The sequence below is a fragment of the Gossypium hirsutum genome, chromosome A09 (assembly GCF_007990345.1).
Source record: "Gossypium hirsutum isolate 1008001.06 chromosome A09, Gossypium_hirsutum_v2.1, whole genome shotgun sequence".
Taxonomy (NCBI): Eukaryota; Viridiplantae; Streptophyta; class Magnoliopsida; order Malvales; family Malvaceae; genus Gossypium; species Gossypium hirsutum.
Genome location: NC_053432.1, coordinates 25,259,730 through 25,280,669, shown reverse-complemented (window position 1 = coordinate 25,280,669; position 20,940 = coordinate 25,259,730). Strand labels below are relative to the sequence as shown.

General features: G+C 32.2%; 1 protein-coding gene and 1 long non-coding RNA gene across 7 annotated transcripts; both read right to left on the bottom strand.

Annotated features, from left to right (window-relative positions):
* Positions 1-8,796: 8,796 nt before the first annotated feature.
* Positions 8,797-13,019, bottom strand: LOC107939317 (homeobox-leucine zipper protein ANTHOCYANINLESS 2). Of its 5 annotated transcripts, XM_016872639.2 has the most exons (8): positions 12,365-12,750; positions 12,032-12,249; positions 11,815-11,932; positions 11,059-11,733; positions 10,782-10,883; positions 10,491-10,700; positions 9,982-10,159; positions 8,797-9,898 (listed from the first exon to the last, which is right to left on the bottom strand). In XM_016872639.2, exons 1-8 carry the CDS (start codon positions 12,608-12,610, stop codon positions 9,174-9,176), a joined length of 2,472 nt encoding a protein of 823 aa, XP_016728128.2. In that variant the 5' UTR covers positions 12,611-12,750; the 3' UTR covers positions 8,797-9,173. The 5 variants fall into 5 exon arrangements, with proteins under 5 accessions (XP_016728128.2, XP_040933623.1, XP_040933622.1 ...); XM_041077689.1 differs by lacking the exon at positions 12,365-12,750 and adding an exon at positions 12,871-13,019 and having other exon boundaries at positions 10,491-10,883; XM_041077688.1 differs by having other exon boundaries at positions 10,491-10,883; positions 12,365-12,752.
* A 2,618-nt stretch (positions 13,020-15,637) lies between these two features.
* LOC107939313 (uncharacterized) lies at positions 15,638-20,481 on the bottom strand. 2 transcript variants are annotated; one of them, XR_001695096.2, is made up of 5 exons: positions 20,167-20,481; positions 19,154-19,221; positions 18,619-18,692; positions 16,491-16,864; positions 15,638-16,415 (listed from the first exon to the last, which is right to left on the bottom strand). It is a non-coding gene; the product is annotated as an uncharacterized lncRNA (long non-coding RNA). The 2 variants fall into 2 exon arrangements; XR_001695097.2 differs by having other exon boundaries at positions 16,491-16,859.
* Positions 20,482-20,940: the final 459 nt, after the last annotated feature.

The window sequence follows — 20,940 nt, the reverse complement described above, 5'->3', positions numbered from 1 at the left end:
GCAAAGGTGAATCAATGGACTTGAATGGTAATTATACCATAGTTAAAGTAAGTGGATAATCATGGATAGGTAGCATGGTGAGTTTTGTGAATTTTAAAGGTTATATTAGTAATTAAATAATTAAAACTAAAATAATCTAACCTAAATGATCATTTTCTTCATTCTTTATTTTTGTTTCAACTGAATAGCTATGGTGAGGGGAGAAAAACCATTCGGCCAAATTAGTTTTGGGTGCATAGTATGTGTTTTGATCCCCTTTTTAATGATTTTTACGTTTTTAGGCTCGTACTAGCTTAATGTAGCTAACCCGGGGTCAATTTGTTAAATTGTTAAATTTTTGGAATTTTACCATGGATGAAATTGAAGTGTTCTTGAAATTTTATGATAGATTATTAAGCTTTATTGTTAAATAGAAGTATTTTGTTAAGTAATTTTTGATGATTTTTAAGTTTAGGGACTAATTTATGAAAATGGTAAAATTCAAGGAAAATATTGTAAATTGTGGATAAATCTAGGCTGTTACAAGATTGAGTAAAAATTGGCTAGCATGATTTATGATTAAAAATGATGAAATTGTAAGTTTCGGGTTTAGGGACTAAATTATAAAAAGGGTAAACTTTAAGGGTAATTTTGTAAACTTTCATTATGGGTTATAAGCTAAATTAATTATTTTAAATGCTAGAATGGGATTAATTGAATAAAAATGGTTAGTTTGCATGTTTTGGGCTTAAGGACTAAATTATATAAAAGTAAAATGTTGGGGGCAATTTTGTAAAATATCAAAAATGACTTAATTGCATACAATGAATTGATTTTTCTATTAGAATTAGTGAATTGAATGGAATCATTATTTTAGCAGTAATAATTTGCAAATTTGGTGGTTTATCCACAACCTACATGTTTTAGCAATTGGCTTGCGAATTTGGTGGCTTTGTCCACAACTATATGTACTGGTAGCTTGTCTGCGAATTTGGTGGCTTCGTCCACATATATGTTGGTGTGTTTTGGATGGATGAGTTCAGGGAACTCCTTTTGGTGTGTAACGGTGATGGGTAGAATGTTTTAAAAGAAATTGCATAATGGTTTCATCAAAATTGCATTGCCATAAGTTGTAATTTTGTATATTGTGTATATGTTTATTGATATTTAATTTGTTATAAAGTTCACACTGAGCTTTTTAGCTCACTCTTTAGTTTTCATAAACTTTTCAGATGATTCACGAGTGTAGGACTTGGATTCAGCATATGGAAGAGTCTCTCGAATGAAATATTATATAAAATGGTTAATAAACTTTTTGGGTTGTTATTTTGGACATTGGATAGTGGTGTAACAGCCCATTTTCGGTGAAATCGAAACAGTGGTTTTGGGACCATAAATCTAAGCCAAAAACAAAAATTTATTTTATTTTATTTTATGGTTGGTATCATGATAGGAAGGTCACATAAAAATTTTGATACGAAAATTTTATCGATTGTGTGTTTAATTAGGGAAAGGACTAAATTGCATAAAATGCAAAAGTTGGGTTCTAGTAGCTATAGGTATCAAATAGCTATGGAATTCAAAACTTAAGGTCCTTATATGGTAATTAGACCATTAAAGAGTTGTTAGTAGATATTTTAATGACTCATCCATGGAAAAATTAAAAAAGGGTAGGGACTAAATTAGAAATCAATAAAATTAATAGATGATAATTAATTAAAAAGAAAAAATCATTTATTTTCATATCATCTTCCCCAATTTTTCTATGGAAACCCTAGCAGAGAGGAAGAAAACTTTTCAAGCTTAATAAGGTATGAAATCAAGTCCCGTTTTTAGTACTTTTTATATTTTTGGAATCGAGATAGTCTAATCTTTCTATTTATGGGATTTATTTGAAAAGTTATCAAGGTATGAAATTTGGGTCATGGATGAATATGCTAAAAATTAGAAAATTATGGTAGAAAATGAAAAGTTATTCATAGATAATCAACTTTTTCAAAGCAATTTTTGATGAAAACTTGATTTAGGGACTAAAATGAAAGTGGTAAAACCCATGGAAAATTCTAAAATTTTTGAAACGTATGTGCTGTAAATGTAGTATATAAATTTTGGCTAGGCTTGGAAAGAGGGTTAAATTTCATGAATTTCATTTTTCGAGCCTAGGGACGAAATCAGAATTTTTGAAAAAAGATAAGGGCAAACTGGTAATTTTGCCTAGGATGTAATAGGATACCAATATATATGAAATGTGATAGATTAATAGTTAAATTTACCCATATATATCCGGAAAGACCAACTACGGAACTAGATCGAGGAAAGCAAAAGGTTTCGGATTAGTTGAAATTCAAATACGAACCATTTTCAAGGTAAGTTCGTGTAACTTAAATATGTATGTTAATATGCTTGAATTGAATTGTATGATTGTGTTGATTCATGCGAGATGATATATACATAATGAAATAGTCCTAAGTTGTGAAATATGGACAAATTGTCATGTTCCGGTTGAATGTTGAATTTCGATGGATTAAGGTGAATTCTTGAATAAGAATAATACTACATGTGTTGCAAATAGAATTTAGCCCAGACGAGTAATTCTAATGTAAGCACTCTTGAGCTTATGTTATAGATTGGATTTAGCCCAGACGCGTAATCCAAATTAAACTCTCTAGAGCATATGCTAGGGATAGGATTTAGCCTAAACTGGTAATCCTGCTGTAAACTTTATGGCTCAAGAGTGTGCCTTTTTATTATGTACCCTAATGGGTACTTTTGCACATGAGTATATTACCCGAACATCCATCGAAACTTCAATAGTTTGACGGAAAACACTCTTGTAATGTGGAAAGGTGAAATTTAATGGAAGCTTGTAATGTGATGAGCTCATCTATATTTACTTGATATTTATATGAGGTTATGTGATTAACTTGTTTGATTAAGTGTTTGTGTTTAGGTAAACTCACCCAAAATTTATGGAAAGTATGACTATGTATGCTTGTATTGATAAATATGATTGGTAAGTTTATTTTCTGTTATACGAACTTACTAAGCATAAAATGCTTACTCCGTTTAATTTTCCCAGTTTTATAGTGCTCAAAAGCTCACAAAGGTTGGAAGTCGATCGGAGCAATCATCACACTATCCACTACCTCATTCTGGTACAAATAGAAATCTTGTTTTGGTATAATGGCATGTATAAGCTTATTTGGCCTATGATGGCTTATAATGGTTGTTTTATAATCTAGCCATTGGAGTGGCTAGTGATGGTCTAAGTTTGGCTATTTTTGAAGTGATGTTTTGGTAATTACATAAGTGTTCATTATGTGTTAGTTTGTTAGAATTATGTTAGCATATAAGTTTATGGTATGAGTAAGTTTATATCTATTGATGCATGAGATAATACCATATGATTGATGGCTAATTTTATGTGAATATGATGTTGGATTGGTGGATATATGTTAGTGAGTTTTGGTGCAGGAAAATGGTAAGTTTTTTGTGACAAATAAGGCTAGGAAATGGCTTTATTTTGTCCCCACGAGTAAACACACAGGCATGTGTCTTAGCCGTGTGTGACACACAGCTCGTCCCATGGGCATGTGGTCTAGCCATGTGTCCCTTGCATCTTAAAATGAGGAATAGAATGCTCAAAATTGGGCACACGAGCAGAGACACGGGCGTGTGTCTCAACCGTGTGGTTGACACGGCCTTGGACACAGGCGTGTGAAAACTGTACCTAAATGTTGAAAAAAAATTCGCCACACAGCCTAGCACACGGGCCTGTGACTTGGTCGTGTGACTTCAATTTCTTCATGCCTTACAAGTCAGAGAGTTACACGGGTTAGGGACACGGGCGTGTGCAATCACACGACCCGACCACACAAGCGTGTCCCCAGACCACACGGGCGTGTGAGCCCTGCACCTTAAGAAATTTATGAAATGTCGCAAAAAATTTTATGAGTTTTCGATTAAGTACCGACTTGATTCTAATACTTATATTGGACCTCGAGGGTCCAATTAAGGGACGCTTTGAATGATCTTGGTAAATGAATAGTAATCTATGTAAATTATTTGTAAAATGTTCTAAATGTTTCGGTAATACTCTGAAACCTTGCTCCAACAACAGATACAGGTTAGGGGTGTTACAAGTGGACTATTTATAAGTTTTTTTTTTACTTATATCTTATAAACTGCCACGCATGCATGATAGATGAACTTATAAGTGTTTTAAATTGTTGTTATAAAATATTTTAATAATTTTATCTAATTTTTAATAAACTTATAAATTTAAGTTCTTTTCTATGTATTTTCAAAGTCCGTTGTGAAATATTTTACCCAAATCATTTTTAAAAAATAATTAAAATTGATGTTGCAAATTCTTCATTTTAATGATATAAGAAGATAACTCAATATAATAATGAACTTTTCAAATATATGTTTTAATATATGTTTTCAAAAACTAAATTATTTATTATTTAAATTTTAAGTTTTCACAAAAATAACTTTAACATAATTTCTTTTAACAAGTAAAAGTTTTCCTCCTAATTACTCCTTACTGGAGTTTCATTTCCTTTGCTATTCCACCATTTAAAAATTTCCAAAACTAATTTACTTCACCACTACTTTTCTTGATTCAAAAGCCTATTACTATATGGGGGTTTTCCTGTTACCTCGGGAAATTCATTTTCCCTACCTTACTCGTGGTCTCATCATGAATTGAGGGAAATGTCGGCCATGCATTTCCATTGGCTATTTTATCCTCTTCTGGAGGAGAAGTTCTACCTTTGGGAAATATATACTGACTTTACTTCCAGTCAGCCCTGAACGTCGAGAGAGCCCTTTTCAGGAACTAGAGAGGGTTTTCCCTTTTACCTAGTTCGTTATGGCTCCTACTGTAACATGGTGGGGAAACCATGTCTGTCCCACTTGCCTCCCTATCTCGGAGGTTCAAACGCAAGCCCTGGCTTGTGAATAAGATAGGGGCAAGCACTGCAACCTATCATCGAAGTGCAGCTACAACATGGGGACTTGGCCAGCCTCGACAAACACCAAACCTAGCATCCACACACACCTTCCTCCATATCATTGTCACTCAAATCCTCGACCAAGCCTGACACAAGGACCCTTTTCCCTAGGCTTCAAACTCATGGCCAACTATATATCCGCCACCATGGGCTTTCCAATGCAAACTCTACACTCCTCCCGTAAAGTTGCTAATGCCATCTTTGGGTTCTACATCCCTAAAGATTAGCGGTGTCATTCCTACTTCTTCCTAAAGATCAGCCAAGAAGCAGAATACCATTGATGAAGTTGCCTACTTGGCGGCTAATAAGGCTATACCTATTTTGTATTCTTTATCTAATCAAATTTTCTTTCTCTGTCAGTTGTACGTTTAATGTATGCACTTACTTTTCCTTTCTCTACATTTATCTACTCGCGACTGCCTACTTGGCGACTAATAAGGCTATACCTCTTTTGTATTCTTTATCTAATAAAATTTTCTTTCTCTATCAATTGTACTTTCAATCTCTGTACTTACTTTTCCTTTCTCTAAATTTATCTACTCACATTTTCTTACTTATAGTTTCCTTGTATTCTTTTTAGCATGCATCTACTAGAATTTCCACTACCACAATTTCTCAATCGTACTTTTTACGCATAATTTTTATATTCACTTATTGGTAATTACCTTTCAATTCGCCAATCTAGGCACATACATCCACATATCGCATATATTATCGTAACCATTTTGAGGACTTGAGGGACTTAGCCAGTTCGATCGCCATGCACACAGGGTTACTTCCTTCTAATCTTATAGGTCAAAGATTGGCTAAACATATGGTTCTGATACCAATCAAATTGTAACACCCTATACTTGACCCGTCCATCAAATCTGGGTATGAGACGTCACAAATAGACCTATACTTAGTTTGGCTTAACTTAATTGCTACAAAATAATCTCAAATGAAATGTTCTAAAAAAAGTAAATTATAATTATAATTCCTACAACTAAGGCCTTAAGTCGCTGAATGTTTAATTCTTTAATTCGTTTCTATTTCAAATCAAATTGTTTGCTTACTTTACAACTCTTAAAATCTAGCTAAGGAATGTTTGTCCTAAAAATCAGATTCGAAGTATACTTTTTGGATTCGTTGTTATTGATCATGTGGAGAAGCCTCCAATGGTACCTCTTTCCTATAGGCATGACTTGATCCAACAACGATCCTCAATCTCAACATTGTCTAGCCTGGTCCCTCCTCGAAGTCCTCGATTCCTCGCTTGTTTGGTGATCATCATACAAACTCCTGTAAGTTCAAATGAACTTAGTGAGTTCCTCTTATGTCCATATATTTAAACTCTACCATATGAGGGTAAACAATGTAAAATAATTTAAACATAAGTACTCCCTGCTCACTTATGGTAAGTGTTCTATATTAGGGTGGTAAACTCTACCCGATCCTCCGAGCTACTAGGCTTGCTACAAGTCTTTCCTCAGGTCAGACTCTCTACTTGATAATGATCCAGAAACCTCGCCATATCAGTGAGCCCTATCCTTATTGTATTTCCTTTCCTTTCATAAATTTCACTTTTCCTTTGCTTGGGGTAATGGTTGACCTTAAACTGACTTGACTATTCGCTAGTTTCCCATTAGGCACCATTATGGTAGCTTTTCAACCATTTTCCCAAGGGATTCTTAAAGTATACCTTCCATGACAAACTCTTTCTATCCAAACCTCAGTCTTGAAAGACCCTTTGACATTTCCATATTGTGCTGACCTTCAGGCATGACTGGCCGTTCTGGCGAACCCGTTCTCATTTCATCTTACTTTTTGTAGAAGGGGATTACTTCCACTAATTCGCCCCTCACCTTTTCCTTTACTTGAGACCTCACATGTTTCATACGTAAAGGTTGTTGGACCTGATGCCTTAAGTGTAGTATATTTGTTTGTAAACTTGTAATTTTTCTGAATAGATTGATTAATAAAATTATTCATGAATTAAATAAATATACCTTGTATTATTTTCCTCACATGGTTTTTGCATGCAAAGCACAATAGAAGTAAATATTTCTCAGTAGTTGTCTAAATGTTTAACTAATACTAAACAGTATTACATGGTCGGATCATACTACAGAAAGATAGCTTGTATTAGTAGACGAACCTAAAATGTCCTTAGTCTAATCAGAAATAAGAGAATCGATTGAAAAACTAATATGTCATCAAGTCTAATTGGGGAGATGCCTTGTCTTGGGCATCAGAGCGGATGACTCCTAGAAGATAGAGACATAGTTTTGACTAACTGGACTGACAGTACATCGGACAGGACCCAAGCAAAAAAGATCCTAAATCCATTTATGGATTTATTCACTTGTGACGTTCATAGTGTGACATACCTAAATCCTGAGTGGATGGCGAATTATGTATGCGTGACTTGTACACTTTGATGCAAGTAAAAGTCTAAGTTCAAATAGGTAAGGAAACGAAAGCTGGTGTGCTGGATGTACAACTTCTGTAGTATGTAGCGTCATTCACAATAGTAGAATTCATAGCCCAAAACATGGGAAGATGATATCCTCTCATTAGCATTACATGGTTGATGAAAAGTAGACGTGGCCATGGGTTGTCCGTCTTTGTGATGGATGACTTGATCACTACTTGATAATGATTGACTTTTTATGAAGGAAGATGTAATGGTTATCATGAGATAAAATAGGATCGTATTGAGAGAACGAATATTATATCAAAGAGATCAATGATATCCTATGAGGGTAACACACTTATGACATTGAACGAGCATTGAGTAGTTGCTTTTGTAATGGTATGTTGTTGAGTAAAGCTTAGTCACGATACTATAGTGGAATGACTTCGTGACTAAATAAGTTCATAAATAATAGGCGAAAAGCCAGAACTTAAATATAAATCATTTGAGCAACTACATATGTCCAATTGGTCCCTCCGCTAGCTTGTTGAAATAAAAAATGAATTGTGTTTGAATAAAAATGAACAGGATGAATAGAAAAAAAAAGAAATGAGAAACATTTAGGAATGATTATAGTTTTCTCCGAACTGGAGAAATGAAATAATTTGGAAATTAATTAGGTTCCAAAAATGAAAATGGAATTGGAAATAATCCTATATAAGATTACTTAAAAAATGATGGAAGAATGAGTATGTTTTTGGATTGTTTTAAATCATGAAAATAAAAATTTAAAAATGCATTTAAAAAAAAGAATTGAACTTGGGACTTAAGGATAAAATCATTATTATTTAACTAAGAAATTTAATATATTAAACATTAATTAAAAATAATAAAAAAGCTTAAAAAATATGAAATAAAAAATACGAATGTAAGTAGGAAAAAAATCGACCTAAGACTCAAAAAACAAAACAACTAATATTTACCGATTTAACCAAAGAAACTAAATATATTAAAAAAATAAAAAAAAATCTGACTTAATGGAAAAACATGTCCAGCTAAGCACGTTTTCTTGCCACCTTTTCTTGCCACTAATGCAAAAAAGGTACTCAATTGAATAAGCTTTCATACTTTCTCCAAAACTTCCTATTTGGCTCTCTCCAAAACTTCCTATTTGTCCCATTAACAAAAAAATGACATATTTAGTCAGTTTAACAAAGTATTTGGTACAATGAGTTTTTTTTCTTAAAAAATTGACATATTTTTTTATAAAACACATGTCAATCTCTAAATTTATTTGTACCAAATATTTTTCTCATAATTTAAATATTACTTATAATAAAAATAAACAAAAATTTAGTACCAACTATAATGGTTTGAGCCTATTTTACTTGACATCCCATGAGATAATAAATGAACTTGTATCTAATTCACTTGTATAAGCATGTAAATAATACAAACTTTAATGGTAACTTTATGTTTAAGAACAAGTAAAAAGACAAGTCTTGCTGTATCTATATTTTGTTTTTTAAACATGACCGACTAAATTAAACAAAAAAAAAAAAAACTCGCCAACCGAGAAACTAAGAGCTGAGAATCTCACAGGTCCACCAAGTCAATGCCCGAACCAGAATAATAATCCCCAAACGCCCAAACCAAGCATGAATATGAAGCATTGCTTCTCCACAAGCGGTTCGTTCTTGACTTGAAACCCTTCCATTTTCTTTCCATTATGTACTCGTTTAATAAACTTTTAGCTGTGACTTTTACTCAATAGATCCCAGCTATGTTACCCAAAGGGCAGCTTTGATTTTCTCAACTGTGCAGGTTAGAAGATGGTTAACAGTTTCAACTGATTCCACTGTTAGCTTGGCAGTCGGAACGCTGTTCACCAAAATCTGAAACCCCACTGTAAGTATGCATCCATCACTCGTATTCTCATCAATGTCAGGTTGCATTGAAGGTCCATCAGTTTGGACGCCAGGAAGAATTGCAAATCCTGATGGTAACAGTGCCACATGCGATGAATCACCACCATTCATCACCACTCTGATTGATGAGGCGTCGACGGGTGCATACACTATCAATGCACCGCAATCAACGCTCCATGTTTCTTGTAAAATTAGCATGTTGGTGTCACTGCCGTTAACTGCAGCACCACGAAGGATAGACACACAGTTGCCTTGTCCTGGACCCTTGGCGACACTGTACATCGCCTGCATTGGTCTACCACTAGACAAAATGTCCCATTGATTTCGCATCCGTTCGTTCCTCAACAAATTGAACAGCGTTTGCTGTGTTATCGGCATCCAAACAGAAGTAGCAGCACTCAAAACAATCCCTAGAGGTTCACCAGGATCATTTACATTCTTCCGAGTCATCACCCTTACATCTTCACCTACATTACCAACATTAAGTTTGTCCCATTTATTCACACTTGAAGCACCAATTCCAGCACTGAAGTTGTATGCCATGCGCTGTGCAAGCTTTAACATGCTTTTCTTCCCCACTGCAGCATGCATCAGAAGAGGATTCTTTTATATCTGTAAGAGTTAAAAGAATGAGATATATATCATATGAACAAGGGAAAACCTGTATTAATGTCTTCACCATGGATGTCAGGGGACATTAGTAGTGCCAAGCTGCTGTACTGTCTTCGGAGAGTGGCAATCCACCTTTTTGCACCAAAGCCAAAACCAGAACCGAGTAAGGGGCGCAAGAGATGGTGGACTGTGCTCTCATCATATTCCGAGTGTTCAACCCATGTAACCTGCATTTAACAAGTTGTAAGCATTCTTCTCCACAACAAATACCAAACCAAACCAAACTTAGTTCATCTCATCTAGAGACTTTAGAATCTCTTCCCTTCATCTCAAATTGTAAAATTGTTTAATGATGAGCTGAAATCTGTCATGATATGACGAGATGAAGCTTAGAAAGAGGGTACCCTGATGAAGTGAAATAAACAATCAAGCAACTTCTTGATTAAAATTTCATACTCATAGGTGAAGTTTCTTCTATATCTTATTAGAAAAGCACAAGTGAAGAGTGATGGCAATCAAATTTGCTGTTTTTTCACCTTTATGTATACTAGCAATTACCTTGGAGTACTTGTTGTCCATATCTTGGATAACACATCCAGAAGGAAGCCTCCTGCAATTTGCAAACATCAGTGCATTTGCAGCATTGCTCAGATTAATAGAAACATCAACGATGGCCCAGACACTGTCGGAATGCTGCTTGCAGAACCGGATGAATTGAACTTGACGAATAGGAACCAAAGGTGAAAGAACCTGAAATTCAGCTTCCATCTGCAAGTACAATATTTCATAAGACCAAAGATAAGCTGAAAAGTGTAAAAAAGATGAAGGCATAGAAGGAGAAAAAAATACCAATTGCAATGCATTGTGTCTGGTTACACCTTTACCACTTGATAGCACATCAATGGTTACTGCTCTTGAAATCATGCAGGGAAACATTTCTGCCCAACAATTCTATTCATAAAGTAGCAGACAAAGTTATCATAATAAACATTTTCATTAAGATTAAATGAACAAAAACAGTAATCCACCATTTGCAGCAACCAAAAGCACCATCTCTATCACTAAGTGAGATTAATATAATCAAATAATGTAGAAGTGTGGGATTAGAAGTAAATGGGTGGCGTACCGCATCCATTAATGTATCAACGAGGGCCAACCCGCGAAGGGGAACCATGGCAGTTTCCCTAGTAGCCTCAGTTGTGAATCCACTTGGTTTCATGCCAATGAAAGAGGAGAAAGTCCTCTTATACTCCTCTAGATTTAAGGTTTCCATCCCATCACCAAAGCCTTTGATCCAAAGGGGACTACCCATCTGTGCCATCTTAATTAATTCATCCATAGCTGCTAATGCAACATCCACCAAGGCTGACTTGTCATATGGCATTTCATACGCAAAAGAAGGGTTCATTAATGGCATCGTAGCCCCATGACCAAACTCAAATCCCATAGGCAAAGAAGTGCTTCCATTGTTCAATCCACAAAAACCAGTTCTTCTTACTACAACCTCCACATTGGAATTTAAGCCCTGAGAAGGAGAAGGACTAGGGTTGGCGGAGGAGGAGGACAAATGCCTGCCCAAGAACTTGTTTGTTAAAGCACGTGCCCGGTTCAGTTCGTCTTTTAATCGAGAATTTTCGATCATAAGCTGGCTAGGTTCATAAGAGATTTCATCAGGCACTGCGGGAACCCCACAATTGTTGCATATGGCACTAGCTATGGCCTGCCTCAACAAATCATTCTCGGCTCGAAGCTTGTCGTTTTCTTGTTTAAGAATTACATTTTCATGGCGCTCCAATTGAGTCTGATTTAAACCATAAAAAAATGTCATCATTAACAATACCAGCACGAGTTTTAAACACTGCAAAACAGATTATCAATATACCTTCATTTGGGTTCTCCTGTTTTGAAACCAAAATTTTATTTGCTTGCTCTCTAGGCCTAGCCTCCTGCTAAGTTCCCTTCTTTGTTTTTCCTCAGGGTGAGGACATTCTTTGAAGAAACTAAAGATTAAATGCAATAAACCCATCAAAATTTGATGAACAAATTACAAAAATATAAATAAATAATCCTTGAAAGAAGGAAAAGATAAGCAAGCATACGATTCAAGCTCATGTATTTGATGTGGATTGTGCCTATGGAATTTCTTCTTCTTCTTCCTAGGTGGTCTTCCATTATCAGCAGTATCTTGATCATTACCTAACGCACCTTCAAAATCATCACTACTCCCATAACCATCATCTTCCTTCATCATCCCAATAAAACCAGGATCATAGTTTTCTCCAATCAGCCTCAGCTCACCATGACTAGCCATTCTTTTCTGCACCAACAATAAGTAAGTACCCCCATTAAATGACCCATCTTTAAAACAATAACAGATAGACAGACAGCCCACACATCAAAACAAAATTAATTAAAGGGAGACGAGGCATTACAGAATGAAGAAAAGCTGTTCTATTGTCAACGCCCATGCAAGACTCACTCAACACACTATTCTCAGGGTTTATTAAAGGGAAAAAAAAAGTCACACCTTTTAGGGGATAAAGAAAAAAGAAAAACCAAATCCTTTTACCTAAACCCAGACTGGAAAAATCCCTGAAAACGCCATGGAAAGAATGATAAATATGAAAAACCCTAATCCTTGATAACTGCATGTTTGACCAATTGCTTGAAAAGGACATCAACGATATATTTTATTATAAAAAAAACTAAAAGAGAAGTCAAAAAGATGTCATGGAGAAACCAAAATCAAAACACAAAAACCAAGGAAAAAGCTTCTTCTCTTTCACATTCACAGTATCAAAGCATTAAAAAGAAAACGCAGTTGACATGTCTTTCTCTCTATCTTCCAGTGCAATTAAGAAAACAGGCTGTAAGATATAAATGCACAATAAGAAAAACCAAAACCCGATACGAATATAACAGAAAAGGAAGCTAGTACCTTGTAAATTTTTTACAGTAATCAAGGAGGTAAAGGTCAGTTTTTTTTCTTTGAACAGAGGGGAACAGATACAGCTTATCAGTTCCTTCTTTCTCTCTCTTTATTGACTGCTTGGATCTGGAGAAAGTAAAAGGACAGAAACTATATAATAAAACGATTGCTTAGTTGAAGTGTGCCAGGATTGATTAAATATTAGGTAATTATGCCGAAGATATATTTTTTATATTTGTAATCATTATTTATTATTTTATAAATGTTTTATAATACATAATAATGAGATATACTGTAATGATGATAAAAATAAAATTGCTGGAGGAATAATCACAATTATATGAATTGAATAACAAAATACCAAAACATATTTTATAATTAATATATTACGTTTATTTTAATTAAAAATATACTTTAATTAGATGTTATTTTTGGAAGGTGCATTAATTAAGATGATCTGTAAAAAGAAAAGTATAATTAATACATCAATCAATAAAAATAATATATTTGAGGTAAATTTTTATCTTAAGCGCGCACCACCTTTTATTTTTATTACATATTATTTTAATGACTGCCTTAAAAATAATAACTTAAAAAATATATTTAAATTGGACACATTATTTTTACTAAATTCAAGAAAAATAATAATTGGTAAGTTTCTCTGTAGTAAAATTATATTAACCTTCTAGTATTGTTTAGATTAAAATAACCCACTGAAAAGGAAAAAGTATTAATGATTGTGGCAGTCGGAAGCTGTGGCGTCAATCAAGTAAGCAGAGCTGACTTACAAAAAAGACAGAAAATAAATGGCTATACTCAAACAAGTTAATGTTTTTTAATATCCAAAGAGTCTCGTTTTAATAAAAAAATAAGGAAAATAAAAACTGTCTTAAACCCTATCTAAAGAAGGCAGCAGCAATATTTCACTTTATTTATATATTTTTGCGTAGATTACGTATAGTAATACACGATATCATTAGCCATTTCAAAAACTACTGTCATTATGATTAAATAACGATAGTGAAATAAAAAACATTTTTTAAACAAGTGTCGTCATTTTATACGGAGATATAAAAAATTTATAATAAAAAATGTATCACGTGCAGTGTTATTTGTCAAAGTAACAACACCACGTTTGACATTATTGTTGCTGATATGATCAATTGATCACAACACCTCAATATATATATATATATGTTTTAATTTCTCACAAACCAATATTTAAATGTTAGTCCTCTCTCCTCCTCCCACAACTCTTTCTAGCATCAAGCAACAATAAAACGATCTCACACTAATTTATTGTTAGAGTTTTGAGGGCAGCTTGTGAAATTGGTAACCGATAATTTTTTTAATAATTTATATATATTATATGTTTATATTTTTTTTAATGTTTGAATTTAGGATTTAAGGTTATATAATATGTTTATATTTTATTTATTTGAGTTTTGAAGAGCAATCTGTGAAACTGTTTGAAGCGTATGTTTGAATTCTTTTTTATTTTTTCATGTTTGTAATTTATATATTAATTATATTTTATTTTTAGCTTTTGTGCTTTGGAGGTTAGCTTGTGAAACATAGAAGTGAGTGTGTGTGATTGAAGTTTTTTTTGTTATTTTTTATGTTTTAAATTTTATTTTAATAAATTATGTTTATATTTTATTTTTAATAAAAATATTTATGTTTTAATATTTATTTGTGTAAAATAAAAAATTTCAATTGTAAACATTCACGTTAAGATAATTTAGTTATTTTTTATTTAGTTGGTGATTGATATTATTAGGTGGATATTTTATTTAAGTAATACAAAAAAATTATTTACAAAAATGATGTGAGATAAAATTATTTATTAAAATAGAAATGTTGTTCATATTTATTATAGATAATTATTTTAATATTTGTTTATTTATGTAAATTAAAATTTTTAGGTTTAAATATTTGAAACGTAATATTCTCATACTGTTTTTTTATTTAAAATTGTTATATTTGGTTGGTTATGACTATAATAATGATGAATTATTGTTTTTAGGGATTTTTACATCAATAAAATAAATAAATAAATATTATAATAGGATAAAGGGATTAATATTCACAAAACTAGATAAAGATAACAATAAATAATTGGTGCCGCCTAACCAATCAGGGGCATCGTATTTAAAACCCAGAATACTACAGTACGTTTGGTTGGTTGTAATGGAATAGGACTGTAATTGAATAGAGCTGTAATGAAATAGAGCTGTAATAAGTAATTCAACTATTTGATTGAATGGAATGGAATAGAACTGTAATAGTATTTTTGTGTTTGGTTGAATGGAATGATGTTGTAATAGCATAAGGAAAAAAACTAAAATGACCAAAATACTCTTAGTAGAATTTTTTTAAGGTAAATGATTATTGTTATTGTTATTAAATTTTAATAAGATTATTATTCAAAATAATTTAATAAAAATAATAAATAGTTTAACCATATTTTAACATAATTATTCTTAAATATAATTTAATAAAAAATATAATTTAATAACATTCTTAATATAATTATTATTATATGAATTAAAAAATCAAAACATATAATACTATAAAAAAATATATAATCTACTTTTTTACTTTTAAACTGCAATACATATTTAATGTGTTAAAATATCATTATCATTACTGAAACAAATAATTTAATTATTCTACAATAAAAATAATTAAATATTAGAAGTAATAAATAACTCATTGCTAAAAAAATAATAAATAACTTAAGAATTATATTTCACATCCAAGCATAATATTCATATATTAACAAAAATTTACATGATTTCATTAGTTTATATGTCATAATCCATATGTTTTAAAATTTTACAACATCAAAAAGTTACATCATTGTAATGACATTCTATCATGTCATTATACCATCTAAATATTACAAATACAAAAAGTTATCAAAATATCAACACAACCATGATTTTTAATAGTCAACAAGAAATCTTCTGACCCATTCCAATCGCAAAACAGAAGGTAAACTAAAGAAAATGAGCATTTGCGTTGGATGATCTGAAATTTTGCTCAATGCTCGATAGCGTTCATCCTCAGTTAAACCTTTCACTTCACATAATGTTGGATATAATTTCAGAGCATTTTCTTGAATGGTCATTTCTATCTTTTGTTGAATTACCACTTCGGATGCAATACTCTTACTAATTTCAAGGCCAACAGTCCGTATATTTTCCGCCAATAAAACAGCAGCAGCATTAAATGAAGTAAAAAAATCACTTGCATCAGAAATCTTTTTTTTTCTGCTTTGAAAATGCAGAATCACCTTGGTTTCTAGCTGGTTACGGTTGTGTAGGTGAAAGATCCATGTCATCCAAAGAAACATCAGCTTCGGATCCATGAAAATCGTTTCTTTCTTCATGAGTATTTGTAGCAGCTACATCCTCAGCATTTATTTCTTCAATAATATCAGCAGCTGTTTGAGCATCTTTTCCAGTGGCTCGATCTTTTGCGTAGATGGCAGTAAGTTATTCATAATAAGGGAAACTCCGATGTTTGAATTGAGCTGCTTATTTATAACTCTATAAAAATGAGAAATTCTTATTAGATATAAATTTTGTCAAAATAAGATAATAAAGACTTGAAATAATTCTTACATTTATATATGAGTTCCACACCGCATCTTCAGCAACAACAAGCTGCCTATGCTTATCCCAACCAAAGCCGCTATTGTTTTTTTCCACTAAGCATGTCATAAACGATTGACCAATCCCTTTTCAATGTCCTAATCCTCGATTCAAGATTAGGTTTAGCCTTCAACATGGCATTAGGTAAAACTTTTTCTAACATTTTTTCTAACTCATTTAAATAGCTAGCTTTGAATCCCGTATCTGCATTAAAAGTTCCAGCATTGTGCAAGTCGACCACACAAGCAACCAACGCAGCATCTTCTTCTGGAACCCATTTCCTTTTGGTTGCTCGAGAACTCTGGGAAGAAACACTTGATTGGGAAAAACCTGACATAACTATCCTAAGAAAAAACACAAATGAAAATTAAGTTCAATATTATGCATCAAAAGGTCAATACTTTATAAAATTATAACACATGATGGATCAAAAGAAAATAAATTATCATTCAACAAGTCTAGTATAATACCAAAAAAAAAAAAAACAATTCAAACACCAAAATAAAAATTGAATATTACAATACTAATTATATACGTGGGACTTAAACTCGTTACCATTAAATTAAGGTATCTTAAGTTAAATTGGGCTAGATTATGATACATTGGCGATTTATGTAATTCATCCCCTCCCTATATTTGTAAGGATAAAAACAAAAAGATATTTACAATAATTTTTTTAGCTATTTAACTTTTTTTTAATTATTTTAGTTTTTATTTAAATTTTTGGTTTTTTTCTAGCTTTTAAACTTGTGTTATTTGTCGAATCACGATCTTAGATCAATAAGTAATTAATTTTTTAAAATATAAAAATTTTAAAAATTGTTTAAGAAAAACTAAAATGTATTAAAACCATTAAAAATAAAAATTACAAAAAGCATTAAAACCATCAAAAAATAGAAAGTCAAGTCAAAATCATGATTATGTTACAAGGATATATACAAAAAGAGAATAGCACAGAACATTGCCAAGAAGATAAATACTGTCACACAAGTACAAGAGATTTATATATTTCAATTATATTCAACAAGTTGAACAATGATTGGTTTATATTTAATAAATTAAAATTAAAAACATAAAATCACTATATTCAAAATTAATCTAATGCACACTTTCTATTAAAATGTCGAATCACTTTGCAAGTTGGCAACTACACTACAATCTATATACAACAGTGCTCTACAGATGATGAGGATCAAATATTCATTTCATCTATGATTGCGGATATAGAACATAGAGACCACAATTCCCACAATAACCTGTACATAATCATGTTAAGCATCTCATGTTCTTACATATGATTTACACATTCCTTTCCGCTTGGAATAAAGCTTTCCCTCAAAACACATTTCCTCCAATAACCTAACCAAGCATGATCCTTTACTGTCTTATGATTGCAGTTCTACTGTGTCTCAAACAATAACTATTCATGGAAAACAACCATACAATACGAATACGAACATTAGAATAACACCTTTGGTAGATGAGATATGAAGAGTATATAAATGTTGGTTTTGTCAGTGAGACAAAAGGTCGATCAGACAGAATTTTACTACATACAGTCGTTTGCCTCATTTCTGAAAAGTTGGAGAAATGCATCAGGCATTTTTGATAGAGTGATGAGCACTAATACTATGAGATGATCTAGTGGTTCCGTTTGGATTAGGCCTACTGGTAGTAAATTAAAATGCAACTTAGATACGGCTTGTATTATGGCCGAAGGGTCGACAAATTTTGCAGCTTTAATCTGAAATTTGGATGGTAATTTTATGAAAAATACTTTCTGGTCATTCTCTTTTATGGTTGAAGCCTAAATTAGCTATTGAGTTTGCACTCTCTAAACTTCTTTTTAGGCTGAAAGTATTTGGTACCGATAATATCATAATTGAATTTGATTGTTTTCATGTAATTATGGCGATTATTAATAGTAGTAGAGCCTTATCAGCATTTGGTTTATTGATTATAAATTGTAGAGCAATAGCCTTTCATTTCTATAATTTGTCCTTTTATTGGACGCATAAAAAAACTAATAAGAAAGTTCATAGCATCGTTAGAGTAACTTTAAAGCACCTAAAACCAAACAACGAAATTGAAATAATACCTGCCCTTTACTAACAATGGGGCGAAGCTTGCAACCTTCTTCCAATGGATCTAAAATTTTACCGCAATACTTTCCTGTCAAACAAATAACAAGCTTTGACTAGTCATGAATTGGAAATAGAAAAAATATGTATATAACAAAACTAACGAAGACATGCTACAGGCTTTAAGTTCAAGAACTCATGGGAGCAGAATCTATATAATTCGAATCCAACTCTATCCCAAGACTATTAACTCAGGGGGCAATTTTAATGCAAATTTAGTAAAGCATGCTCAAAAGACTAGAAAGCAGAAGGCTGACAAGTGTACGACAAAAACATTTACAGCAAAATTTACATTCAAGATAAGACTGCAGTTCACAAACAAATGTTAAACCACCTTCTCTATGTTCGCAAAGTTTCAAGGCAACCACCTCCAACAGGCATTTGAAACAGACAAACAGTCCTAATAATAATTAAATACATCAAGCAATATTCACACTTAAGTGATTTAGAGATTTTCAGCGGATTATTACAATCATGAACTGAAGAACTCACCCGTAAGGCAGTGTTTTCTGCTATTTCTATAGTAGCATCACCAGCATTAGCAAATTGGTTTACCCAACCTGTAAAAAATTTGTAAGAACAAGTATGCCAATGTGAGTTGAAATGAAACCAACAAAAAAGAAACCGTATACACTCTTATAGATCATATTTTATCTCATCAAAATACAACCAAACAAGGGCCTGCATAACAAGTGAAACAAAAGTAGTATGATTTCCCCTAGCTTTAGAACCAAATACTAAGAATATGCAAGTAACCCAAGCCAGAACTTAAAATAGTTGATATTCAAATTGGATCAATGCTATCAATTAAAACTAACAAAGATGCAAGACAACAAAATCTCAAATGGATAACAATCAAATTATTGAAGTAATCCAAAAATTGTATCAAAATCCAAAACTTATTTTTCTTGACAAAAATAATAAAATCAGATTGAATTCAATGAATATAACAATCCGATTAAAAAAAGAAAAAAAATGAGATCGGTATGTGTAATAAAAATACTAAACAACAAAAAGTTACCAGTATAAAAAAAAGAAGCCAAAACGAAAAACTTGAGAATGAAGATAATGAATGCTCAATGCTTAGCAAATAGTAAAAAGTACCCAGAAGATAATTTGGATGAAAAACGAGTTTAAAGAGAAAAAAACTATGAGAATTCTTAAAGTTAAAGTATGAAATTTAATAAAAGAAATGGGAAAAAAATGCAAGAAATTGTTAGGAAGTTTGCTAGTGTTAAAGGAAGAGCAGTATGAAAAAAATAAAGATGTAGGAATGCAGTATATTATAATAGATGACAGATGAAGGTCAAATAAAAACCCTAGCCGCCTTATACAAAAATCCTAATTCAGGAACAAAAGAAAAAAAGAATTTGACATGCTACAGGCCAAAAGAAGACTAAACAAAGGTCTCAACTTTGAAACGCAGACAAGAAATCTGGAGTAATTATAAGGAAGGAGAAATAGAATCCTGTTTTAGGAGCTTGAAGTAAAAAAAGAAAACGTACCTTTGAGTAGATGAAGATGAAGGGCGGATGGATTCTTGATTTGGGGAAAAAGGTTGGAGCAAATCTGGAGCAGAATTTTGGGGAGAAAAAAGCAGGCTATTTTGGTCGCAAAATTTGAAAATGTATTCGGCCTGTGTGTTGAATAGCAATTCAGAGCCCTCACAGCTGAATACCTATTACAAGAGGTGAGGGCATATGGCTGTAATAGCTAAGCTGCAGAATCATCTAAACAGTGAACCAAACATATGAATCACTGTAGTGCGCGGAATAGGGTAGGAATAGAAGAGCAATTTCATCCAACCAAACATGATGCTAATTTCTTTTAACAGTATATGCATAAAAATAAATAAGATATTTTTTATTAGTGTTGTCGATGTATTAGGTGGCACTATATTATTTTTAATAAAATATTTTTTAAGCAAGAAAAAAAATTCTGATATAATAAAATTTATTGGATATTGGAATCTAGGTCCCTGACCAACGATTCACATCCGCAGTAGGCCATCTCCGGTTCCAATACCCAACAAATTAATTTCATCATTTTTTTCTGCTTTAAGTTTAAAATATATATAATATAAATATAATATTTGTTATTATAAAAGGGTAGGTTTGGTCCCCAACCCCTGCACATCCAAGTGAAAAAAAAATTTGAAGCTACTGCTAAAGTCTCCTTCTTTCTACTGAAGGTAAGGTTTGTTTTATTTTTTTACTATAATTAGTTATTTTAATAATACTTTAGTACTATTAAAGTATGTGATTTTGTTAAAAAGTTAG